Source organism: Acartia tonsa, chromosome 14 (genome assembly GCF_053477335.1).
Source record: "Acartia tonsa isolate MP-2025a chromosome 14, ASM5347733v1, whole genome shotgun sequence".
Classification (NCBI taxonomy): Eukaryota; Metazoa; Arthropoda; class Copepoda; order Calanoida; family Acartiidae; genus Acartia; species Acartia tonsa.
In genome coordinates this window covers 26,136,818-26,149,780 of record NC_137273.1, presented here as the reverse complement: position 1 = coordinate 26,149,780, position 12,963 = coordinate 26,136,818, and the positions used below count along the sequence as shown (strand labels likewise).

Sequence of the window (12,963 nt, the reverse complement as noted above, 5' to 3'; positions counted from 1 at the left end):
AAAAGTTATGCTTCACCATGGTTTTATATGAAAAAAACTTTAAAATGTTAAGCATTTTAGGATACAATAACATCTACTGCTTTGTTGAGTTCAAAGGATAAAATAAAATAAAAGCATTAAATGCTGTTAATTGCAAAAGTACATAAATTAAACTGTTTAAAGTATTACAAGCTACCAACCATTTTTCTAAACATACATTTTTAATCAAAATGATATACTTTTGTATCAAAGCTTTTAAACAACAGTTTGAACTCATCAAAACATTTGAGGAATTTGCACCAAACTATGCTTTTTCATATAAAACCATGGTGAAACCTAACTTTTTAGTCGATAAACCAAATAATAAACATGAACCTAGTATATTCACTAAAAAAATGTTAAGGATCAATGCTGGAAGGTGCTTAGAATCACTTGCTCTTGTTCGTGGATAGTCCCCTTTGAATATTAAGATAACTTTAGAGAATGGGATTAATTATGACTTAGCATATTGAACTGTTAAAATAGATACAATATAAATTTTTAAGGTAACTTTACCATTGAAATCAGTAGAGCGAAAAAAATTGCATATTTCGGTTTGGCGCGCTTACTCTATAACTGGGATATTTTCAACTATACGTTTGATTGAATAAGGTGTAGAGACAGCTGGTTCTAATTAGATTAAACTATAGCTGTTAAAATTATACCTTAAAATTATGTCCTGCCAATCACTGAATTCCCAAGCTGCAATAGCTTTAAAAAACCTGCAGCTGCGAAATTTAAATCATACTGCAGTAACATAATAATTAAACACAAAAGCTGCATACAATTATTGCAGCACTGATTATGGGCATAACTGTCCTTGCTGTTTTGTTTTATCTTTAATAAGAGAAAACAAAAATTATAGTTTTAAAATTAGAAGATGAACAAAACAAAACTAAGAGCTTAACAAAATCACATATACCAATTTACTACAATAGTTTAATCTATATTGCAATGCAAAAGGTTAACCTAAAGTTTTTTGCTTTCATGAGAAAATAGTGTAACACTAAGTTGTCGCTTTTGATTTTAAAGGAAAAATATTTTGATTTGTAAAAAAGTATTTATAAGGTAACTTAAATTTATAAAATTAAGGAACAATTCTTAGGGATATAGGGATGGGAAAATAGAAAATTAAAAAAATTTTTCCTCGATATTTTTAAATCTTACATATTGTAGATAAGGGTAGGAGGAAAAAAAATCTTCCTATAACATATCTCTTTAGTTTCCCGAATTAAAGTTTTAAGATGTTATATTATCAAAAACAACAGAAAAAGTACATGGTTGATATAGCTTTCTTACAAATATTATTACTAGTTAATAAGTCGAGGTCAATAACAAAAGAATTGGCTCTACCAACACAGTTTATATATCAACTTTCCAAAAAAGTCTAAATTAACTATTGAAAATTTTTAGCGGGGAGGTGCCAATGGGTAGACAAACCGCTCTAGAAAATCATAAAGAATCTGGGGTCCCTCTATCTCAAACTCTAACAAGTTATATTGTCTGAAATAATAAAGTTTATATTACAATGTAAAAAAATATTTCCTATTTTGTTGGCCCTGAGCGGTCGACGGTCCGTTCCAATAAAACAAAAGGTACTTAACAATCCAATGATTTTGATATATTTTTTCATATAAAACTTTCACTAATCCGCTACGATAATTCAACGTTTAATTATTTTTTTCTGACCACATAAGGCAAAGTTCATAAGCCAAGAAAGGATGGTTTTTATGGTTTTATGTGATCTAATTATCCATTTGATCTGATTTTTTGTATATTGATTCCTGGGACAACAAAGGACAATATTACAAGCGAAGCAACTCTATAATCAAGTCCTAAAAATGTAAGTATGTCCATAAACATTATAATGTATCAAGCAATTTTTCAACAAATTTACTTACAATGTTGCTTCGACTCTTATACTTTTATATTCTGATTATTCAGTTCAGACATTATAAAAGTGTTAATATCCGTTTGTCCTACCGTTTCAGTGCTTCGCTTTTATGGATGTTGTCATTCTTATTTAATTTGTATCTATGAAAAACAATGATAGATAAAAAAATCAGTGTCGTGTCGGAGGTAAAAATTGGGGACTGTCTAGCCCTACCCCTCTACCCACAACCCTTAAATAGGGATGTAAAAATGCAAACGCTTCTCTTGAACGTATCTTATAGCATTGTTGTATTATAGAGTTGCTTCGCTACCTACATATTTTAACTTACGTTGGATTGATGGCTCTTGGAAAGACCTGTGCTCTTGCTCCTATTATAATTAGATATAAATTAATGTCAAAGTAACAGGATGTTTGTCTGTCTTTTTATTGGAAATTACATGGCTGCTATGTGAGCTTAATTTTTTATTAAAATATTACCACTGCAGAGAATCTATGGGTATAGTCCTTTCCACGACATCCCTCCATAAGGAGCGATTCTTCGTTTTTTTCTCCTATTTCTAGCCCCTGCGGGGCCAATTACCTAACCCTGTGGGGCAATCACCTAACACAATATAACCTAACCTAACCTAAAATAACCTATAAAAAGCCATTTTAAAAATACGAAGAATCGCTCCTTATGGAGGGATGTCGTGGAAAGGACTATACCCGAATCTATTATAAAATTAATCATATCTGCCCGTCTGTTCATTACAATTTGATGTAGCTCAAATAGAAAAGTTTAAATGAAAATTATCTTACCAAATATAGAAACAGGTAGAACTCTAACTCTTGGAAGATTAATTTTGATTGTTCGTTTGGTTCTACTATGAATTTCTAAAAAAAAATCTGCATTAAAAAAACCCTTTGATTGCAAGACCTTTATCTTCAAGTCTTGACTGTGCATGATAATGCGTTGTGCATATGAATAGTATGTACTAGGGTTGGGCCAGATATCCGGACATTTTCACTATCCGGCCGGATAATGGATATCAAAAATATCCGGATACCGGATATCCGGCTGATTTTTAATGTCGGATATCCGGCTATCCTGCCGGATATCCAGTAAGGTAACGGATATCGAACGTTGGCAAGATATCCGGCCGGAACCGGACATCTGGCATTATAAATCAGCCGGATTTCCGGTAACCGGTGTCCGGCCAAAAAAAATCCGGCCCAACCTAGTAGGTTGAATTGTCAACATCGCTATTATGACGCGGTATAGACTAGACTAGAACCCGACACCATCAATTACTTTCGTTAATGCCACTGGGTTAAAACAAGATTTGTAAAGCAACATTTTGAAAAGGAAAACCATTTAATCAATTTAAATAGTTTTTTAAAAAGGTGTGCATTTACTACCGCTGATGTGTCGCATAATCAGAAACATATCTTATTTCAGTTGCACCTTCAAATGAAACATTGGATTGTTAATTTAATTATACCAGTCCACTAAGTTTCATTGTTGGCTTAAAAACTTTGGGAACTTTTTATAAATATTTATAAGGTTGTACAGACTATCAGTGTCTTAACGTTTCCACCAATAATCTTAATCTACAGAGGGGGTAATTTTATTTGACGTTTGGGTTTACACCAATCTATCGTCCATTGTCTTGTCTTATCCAGTAAGATCCCTGCCCTACTCTCTCATCGCTTATTACCTGATAGTTTTGACTAAATTAAATATATGAGACAATTTGCAGAATTTAGTGCACACTGTTTCAAGTATACAAACAATATGATCTAAAAACTACAAGATTCAGATAAAATCAAAAAATTTATGGACAGGTTTTTATCCAAAAGGTTTGGTTGAAGGAATTTGCAAACATGCCTAAAATTTGATCTATTACAATTTAAGTACTGCTTTGTCTCTCGCCCCTAGTTGTTTAGTATTACTTTGAAATAGCACAAAACCAGCCAAAAGTACGTTCAATTGAATATGATTTTGTCTTTGCTACTATTAAAGATAAATGTTTCAATTTTGTTGTGGAGATTCTGTTAATTCAAAAATGTAGGCCCAGTTGACTTTTAGTAAGAGTATTATTCTCGCATTATTCTTCCATACGTCCATCAGTCCGTAACGGTTAGCTGTTTTCGTAGATTTAGGCTTGTTAGAATTGTTGTATCGATTCCAAACTATGCATGGTGATTCTTGTACAAGTTAGGTAGGATCTAGAAAGCGTAGAATGTCCGTACGTCCATTTTGGAACATGTTGATTTTAAACTTTTTTACCAGCAAATCTTATGTGATAAAATCGTTCGATTAATCTGATACCTAGGAGAACAAAGTGCAATGTTATAAGCGGAGCATCTCTATAACCAAGTCCTGAAAATGTAAACAGGTTCCAAAAAGTACTTTAGATTGTTTTATCTTAGCGGCAAATTCCACAAATAAATTCATTGAATGTTTTACATTATTTCCTCGTTACGTAATAATCGATTAATTTTAATTAATTTAAAGCTAATGATGAAAAGGTTTAAAACTTAGTTTCATCAAGATTTTGCTGATTTCTTTCTCCCTGGTTTATAAAAATTTCATAAGAGTTCACTGTGAACGCATCACGGCAACATCATAGAACAAAATATAGATAAATAGACGTACATCTAGATATTGAGATTAATAAAATAAAATAAATGCAGCAATAATAACAAGCCAAAAATGTTTTGGCGAAAAAAATAAAGTGTAATGCATAGTATAATGTTTGGATGGTTCATCTCTTAATATGACCAATAGTAACAAAGTGTTTGAACAATCTGAACATTCAATTGTTAAATGCAGTGTCCATTAAAAAGAAACAAACCGGCAAAAGTATATTTGTATTTGTATAGTAGTTTTTCTCATTAATTGCTTAAAAAACCTATTTTTTTTATTTTTAATAATAATTTAACTGAAAAAAAATAAAAGTTATGACAAGTAATTTAAATTTTTTGGTTAATAATATTTTTATCTTGTGAAAAATTTGCTAACACTTTGAAAAGTGCAGAGCTGGATCTTTAAATCGTTTAGTGGTGTGCTGAATCGGGGCGATCCAGTTCACCCCGGTTTGGCACGGCAATGTCACTCGATGAGTGCCATTGCCGCGCCAGTACCGCGCCACTGGGCGCGCTGATTCGCCTATTTTGATTTTAAAAAATTGAAATCTATTAATATCTGGATCGCCCCGATTCAGCGCACCACTTAACAATTTAAATTACTTTTTCTAGTCATAGCGGTCAGGCCGCTTTAGAGCGGTTATTTTTGCAGCTAGGATGACCAAATTTTAGGACGAACTTTTATTTTTCATAACAAAAAAATTACTTTTTCTGATCATCGCCAAAAAACGGCAAACAACGGAAACCGCCATTTTCGGCGGTTACGGCGGTAAAACGGCGGTTGGCGGCGCCAATTAATATTTTTATCTGTTTATTATTGCTCAAGGATTTACCAAAAAAATTTATAGGTCTCTAGCTGTAATAGAAGCCACAATATTCATGATATATATCTGTAGTAAAAGCCGGACAAAAATCGGTCATAAAGTCGGTTAGGGTGCGGTCAAACGGTCATAACACCACTTTTCTCATAACGTCATTGATATCTCAGTATTCACCAAAAAAAATTTAGCTTTCTACCTTATACACAAAAGTCATAATGTAGAAATTAGGATTTATTTAGAATTTTTTTTTAAATTTTGGTGCTACCCAACTGACTTTGACCGGACACCACGACCGACACAGACCAGATATCCTAATAAAATCAACTCTTGCCGACGTATAATTACTAAACTTAAAAAGTCATGAAGTCACAACTCTCTATCTTACCTACAAAAAAATGACATTGAAAAAATAGAGGAGGGGGTCAATATGACCCCCCCCCCCCCCCGATCTGTAAGGGTTAAGGGGCCGTCCTTACGTAGCATTGATTTCATAACCAGTCATGTTATATGGCATTATTAATTCCAAAATTTGTATGAAGATTCCTGTTGTAATAAAGTATCATAAAGAAAAAAAACAACTCTATTATCAGAAGGTATGATCATTAATTTTTTTTTATTGCAATTTTACAACTGATATATGCTATGATTTATAAAAAAAAAAATGCTTTAGAATCATTATAAGAGGTATTACTCTTACTATTACCTTAATTCAATTCAGTAAAAATACAAATAACATGACATAAACTATAATATTTTTGGATTTACCATTGTTAATGTTCCTTTTCTCCCCCTTGACTGATTTGTTGAGCTTTGCTTTAAGTATGTTGTCATTCTTGTTCTACTAAGACAAAGGTTATTTGTCTTTTTTAAAAGCGAAGCTTTTCTATAATTATTAAAAGCGAAGCTTTTCCATAATTAGGGTCGGTCCGTCCGTCTGTCCGTACGTCCGTCCGTAACAGATAGCTTTTTTCGTTAATTTAGGCATCTTCGAATTGTCCTATCGATTTCAAATTTTGCATGGTGATTCCTTTAGTAGTTAGGTACGATTTAGAAAGCGTAGCAACTCTATAATCATTACCAAAATTTACGTACGTCCATTTTAAACATGTTGATTTATTTACTTTTTTAACATCAATTTTTCATGTGATCTAATCATCCGATTGATCTGATTTTTGGTATATTGATTCCTGGGACAACAAAGTATAATGTTATATGCGAAGCAACTCTATAATCAAGTCCTAAATATGTAAGTATGTCCATCCTGTATAAAGCAGTTTTTCAACAAATTTACTTACAATTTTGCTTCGACTCTTATACATTTATATTCTGATTATTAAGTTATGACACTATATAAGTGTTCATGTCCGTTTGTCCTACCGTTTCAGTGCTCTTTTATGGATGTTGTCATCCTTGTTTATTGTAAGAGCAGCTTATAAAAAATTTTCTAATAGACAGAGATATCAGGATTGTTGATCAAAATTGGTCACTTTTGTTATATTTAGATTATAGATCTTAATTCTATTTAATCTTCTTCTATTCAGGGATGGGGGAGACAATGGACTGTAAATAATTCTGGTACCCAATGTTTAAAAAAAATATGCTTACCAATGATTGTAATTAAAATCACCTCAACTGTGGATTTAAACTATTGGTTAAAAAGTTTGACACTGCTATGTTATTAAAGTATCCAAACGGTTTATAAAACTTTGGGTACAAGTAAAATTTCAGTCCAATGTCCCTACTTCCCTAAAAATTATAGAAATCAGGGAGGTTGGGGACATCATAATGATTCCCAAGTTTTACAAACAAGTTCTATTATTCGTTGGCTTAAAAACTTAGGGCACCTCAATCTGGATTCATTGGTTCAAACCAGCAGTGTCCAAATTTTTTAACCAATGATTAAAATCTATAGTGGGTAAATTATCTTTATTAAAATTTTTTGGGACTTATTTTCCATTGTCTTATCCCTTAATATCCCTGACAAAAACAGTTACCTGAATTTAGCGGAGCAGCAGCCGTCAATGTCTCTGCAACAACCAAGCAAAGTAAAACTAGCAGCCACAGCTGTTGCCAACAATTGGATGTTGTTGCTGACCACCGCATCTTTGACATTTTTCTGAAAAAAATCTATATGTGTTTGCCAAAAGATCTTAGTAACCGCTGAACCGATATGGCTTCCCTGTAAGGGAAAGGTGTTTAACTATATTGGGAGAGGATGTCTTCGCTCTCCTAAAAATAAGGACTTATACCCCCCCCCCCCCCCACCCTATTTTTATAAACTTAAATTACTTCCGTCTATTCGTTTTTTTCCTACAGGTGTAATAGTTTTTTTCTCTCTCTCTCTCTCTTTCAAATAGCTTGGCTACTATTTAACTTATTAGTCCTCGTATAAAGTGCAGTTTATTAAAAATTTACCCTTCTGTAGATTTAAAACGTTGGTGGAATAATTTAAACACTGCAAGTTTGTATAAATCAATCAAGTTTTGATATAAGTTCCCAAGGTTTTTAAGCAAACGAATATCAGAACGTCTATGAATATAACTTTGGGAACCTGAGCTGGATATTTAAATCATTTTAGTGGTAAGACAGATCGGGGTGAGCCGAATTTCAGCCAATCACAGCGCGGCATTTCATATGCTGTGCTCTCATTGGTGTAAAGTTGGCTCACCCAGATCTGGCTCACCACTAAAATGATTTGAAGATCCAGCTCAGTATAATTAACAGTGCATTGTTCTCTACCTCCTTGCATTTACCACAAATAATTTGGTTTAACAAATAAAGTTTTTGTTGTTTCATAATTTCTATCGATCACCACCCAGGGATTAAAGGGTAGGCCAAATTAATTATTTAAATAGAAAAGTAGAGCAAATTAAAATATTGGTAGAAAAGTTAGCGGTTTCCTTTATATTGCATAATTAATCAAAGCCAACCCACTTATTTTGAGGATAAAAAAGGAAGGGGGCCGGGGGGGGGGGGGAAGTTTTTCGTGTGTTTCTGTTTTACTTACTAGGTAAGGCTAGGTAAGGTTATACTAGGCAGACCCACATGGTTTGGGCACAACAGGGTTAAAGCAAGGATTATAGAAAAAACATTTCCTTTGCCATTTCCATTTTATTAATTTTCTTAAAAATCAGCCATGTGGTGTCATAAAAAGGGGGACTATCCATCTCTTTTTTAGGGATTTACTTTCAAACTTCTCCTCTTATCTCCCTCATTTTTATGACGTCACATGGCTGATTTTTGAGACACTTTGTCCGGCTACATTTCAAAAATAAAATGATGGGTTTGTTGTGTTCGCTGTACATTTTAAGGAAAAACACCGCAAACTGTAATGCAATTTAATTTGTCAGTCTGCAATGTATTAGATTTATAATAAGAAACTATTTGACGAATTAAATTTTGTGTGCAGAATATTGTAACCATTTTTATAGAACTTTTATTTATGCCTATGTTTGTAAATGTACTTTTGTAATGAAAATTTATATTTTTTCGCTTTATTGATTTTAAGTTTTTTTTTATTACTTGTTAACTGTTTGATATCCATGACTCATAATAAAAACATTTTATTCAATAAAAGATTAAGCAACAAAAATATCTAAAGTGATGAAGAATAGTTATTTCTCGCATCGTATTATAAACGGCTTTCCGCGGATATAGAATGTACATCTATAAGATTAAAACTATTTTTTTAGCCCCGAGGTGCCGAAGGCACCGGCTAAAAAACTGGTTTTAATCTTATGATTGTACATTTTTATATTCGTAGAAAGCTGGATATAATACGATGATAGACATAGTTTTTTCGTATGGATTAGAACCGGTTCCTATCCACCGGATTCGAATGAATACGAGAAATAAATTTATTAATTGAAAAATTATAACAAGGATGACATTATCCATACGTAGACAAGCGGACACAAACTCTATATTACATGCTTATTAGTTTAGATAATCTTTGCATCAAATAACAGACGTCTATCCTAATAGGTGTTGAGGAAATCACATTTCCCTTTAAAATTTTCAAAAAGACAAACAGATACTTTAAATAACTGTGTTGAACATAATGACCAACACACACGTCTATTTATGTAAACAATTAAAAAAATACAAATATTTAAGATATAGGAAAAAATGCATTTCTTCGTTAGTTTCGAAAAAAAGCTGAAATATGAAACAACTCCATAATCGTTGCTAGAAAGTTAGTATGGTAAACTTTCCTAAATTTTTCCAATGTTTATCTTCGATTTAAAGGGATAAGGCAATTGCTAATGAATTGATGTACATCCCCAATGATTATATATACCAGATTACCCCTTCTTTAATTACAATTAGTGGTCGAAACATTTGAACACACAACTAATGAACTAACTAATCAAAACTAATTAAAGTCTCCAAAGTTGTTAAGCCAAAAACGTTATTATAAAACTTTGAGGACTAATATAATAAACAATTTACCAGCCTGCTGTCCCCTTACTCCCTGAATGTTTAGAATATGTTTAGATTTCAAAATAAAATTCTGTTACTTCAATATCAAAAGCTTCTCAATTGTCTATCTAATGTTATGATTGTTTTTTTAAAGAACAAGGATGACAACATCCATAAAAGCGAAGCATTGAAACGGTAGGACAAACGGACATTAACACTTGTATAGCGTCAGGGCTGAATAATAAGAATATAAATGTATTTGTTGAAAAACTGCTTGATACAGGATAATGTTTGTGGACACACTTACATTTTTAGAACTTGATTATAGAGTTGCTTCGCTTATAATATTGTACTTTGTTGTCCCAGGAATCAGTATACCAAAAATCAGATCAATCGGATAATTAGATCACATAAAAATTTTTTATTAAAAAAGTTAAAAAATCAACTTGTTTAAAATGGACGTACGGACATTCTAGTAATGATTATAGAGTTACCACGCTTTCTGAATCGTACCTAACTACTACAGGAATCACCATGCAAAGTTTGAAATCGATAGGACAATTCTAATATTCTTAAATTAACGAAAATAGCTATCCGTTACAGAATATCTTATAAAATGTTTCATTATGCTATTTGGCTAAGGAAATCTTAAGAAGAAAATGGTCGTCTATCCTAAATAACTAAAAAGAGTATTTTGCCCCCCCTTAAATTTGCATAAATTAAGATCTGACGTGCAAAGTGTCTTATAGAGTAGCTTGCTACTCAAAAATAAATTTACAGGAACTAAGACAAGAATCATAGCAGTTAGTAACTAGCCAGTACTGAATGACCCTATTCTAAGAAATGATATTCTAGATTTTATCTTACTACTCTCCATACATAAACTTTCAAAATTATAAAAACAAGAAAAAGGTTTACAATAGAGACTTAAACTTTCTTAGAGAAATACTACAACATTTTAAAAATTCATATTTATTTGAATTGACATATAATGAATGGGCCAATAATACCATCCCCTCCCATTTTCTTGAACTTTTAACCCATTTCCACAGGGGGCGGGGATGGCTTCAAATAATCATTATTCATGTGGGGTAGAAGCGTAAAATGCAATGCCCTTCCTATCTTGGAAACTATTAGAGTTATCAAGACACTTACAAAAGTATAAAAATCTAAAATAGTTTATTTACTTACTGCAAGCAGTGGCAGCGGGCAGCTACCTTAGACTGCATTCATGACAAATATTTTTTTTCATAAATAATATCAGCAAATAAACCTTTCTGGAAAAACTACCCTTCTAGCTTAACCCTTTACAGTCGGGCCCCTTGCCGCACCTTAATCGGTTGGGGGGGGGGGGGGGGGGGGGTGTTCAACGCCCCCCCCCTAATTATCTCAGTTCCTATTAGAGCTAGAGGGCTAAATTTTTTTGTGCAAGTCCCCTGTTTGATAATGAATTTCCGACTTTTCATAAGTCTAAGTCAATTTTCGCTTCCTTCACCCTTTTATTTAACAACCTTTGATTTTGGGTCTTTTTTTACTTAAAAATTTCAAACGGCTGTAATTTTCTTATTTTTGAAGCTAGAAGAAAATTTTTTTCCAGAAAATGTTTATCTTTATGTAAATTTTACATTAAAAATATCAAAGTATAAATTTCAGCAGCCGCAGCTGTACTTGGCAGCTGCCAGCCACCGCAGTCAGTGGTCGGCAGGAAAACGGCGGCGGGTCTTCATGAAATTTTAATACGTTATGTAGACATGTAAGAAAAGCTTAAGTTTCAAGCCACAGGAGCCTTTTAAAGATTTCTGGAGACCTGGAGGATCAGAACCTGCAGGATCATACGTGGAACCTAAAAGTGACTTGAACACCTGTATTTCATATAAGGATGTACTACTAAAGGATTTTTTAGTATTTTGGTATGATAAAATGCTTTGTTTTAGTCAAAAAAATATTTTTGCTCTTTACCTGGATGACCCTGCCAGATTTGCTGGCATCCTGTGCCCGCCAATATGGAGTTATTCAAAAAATTTTAACTCTCAGTTATGTGTCATACCCATACTTAAAAAGTCACGCAGTTTGGGCTCTTTATCTTTCACACACAGAAAATGAGATAGAAAAAAACGGATGGGGGGGCGTTCAACCCCCCCCCCCAACCGTTAAGGGTTAAAATAAAAGATAGATTAGAGCCATTTATTACTATTTAAAAAAGAGGACCTAAAGAGAAAGGTTTCTATATAAAGGGATGAAGCATGCTGAATCGGAAACAAAGATTATAGAGGTTTTTATTTTTGGGTGGCAAGGGACTCAACAGTTAAGGGTTAATATGCAAGAAGGAGAAATAGTAAAGTATTATGTTGTTAAAATTCAAACTAACAATATTTGACATTATTTAAGGTATTAGACCTGCTGTCAAATATAGCTGCAATACATTTAAAAAACGGATGAAATCACGGTAAGAGCATAACAAAAAATAGTTATTCTCAGTAACTGCTTATTAATTCAATTGTAAAGAAATATTGCCCTCTAGGTAATGAGTGAATTCTAAAGCCTTATCAATCTACATAACATCACATTTCTATACATCAGTAATATATCAGAAATTCTACTGAAACATTTACTTTCACATTGCTGTAGAAACCGCTATATAATTGATGAAAGCGCTCATCGCAGCGGAAAATTTTAGGAATTTTCTTTCTTTGCGTGTTTTATAGTCGGCGGACCAAACACAACTAAATATCATATCTTCTTGAAACAAGTTAACGAGATAGATAAATGGATTGATGGATGCTTTTTAAAAGCAAAGCTAATCCACATTAAGGGCCAAACCAGTTAATTTAGGCATAATAGAAACGTCCTATCGATTTCAAACTTTTCCTAATGATGTCTTGAACATTCATATGCAATTTGGAAATCATTGTAACTCTATAGTTATTGTAAGTCCATTATTTGACATCAACTTTTTTTATATGATTATCCTAAACAAAATGTGGATTCCTCAGACGATTTAACACTATTTTATAATCGAAGCATCTCTGTTACTAAGGTTATCAATGTACGTTTGTCCATATTAAGCATCCCGTATTCAGTATTTTGTTAGGGTAATCTAAATAAATTGAATTAAATACAGATTTAATAATACTAAAGACATTGATATCCTTTATCTGTTGATGTTTGTTTGTCTTAATG

At 32.7% G+C, this 12,963-nt stretch overlaps 1 protein-coding gene across 1 annotated transcript; it reads right to left on the bottom strand.

Annotated features, from left to right (window-relative positions):
* Positions 1-1,058: 1,058 nt before the first annotated feature.
* Positions 1,059-7,508, bottom strand: LOC145305971 (uncharacterized). Its single transcript, XM_080147881.1, has 4 exons — positions 7,356-7,508; positions 2,711-2,785; positions 2,241-2,280; positions 1,059-1,521 (listed from the first exon to the last, which is right to left on the bottom strand). Exons 1-4 carry the CDS (start codon positions 7,471-7,473, stop codon positions 1,428-1,430), a joined length of 327 nt encoding a protein of 108 aa, XP_080004007.1. The 5' UTR covers positions 7,474-7,508; the 3' UTR covers positions 1,059-1,427.
* Positions 7,509-12,963: the final 5,455 nt, after the last annotated feature.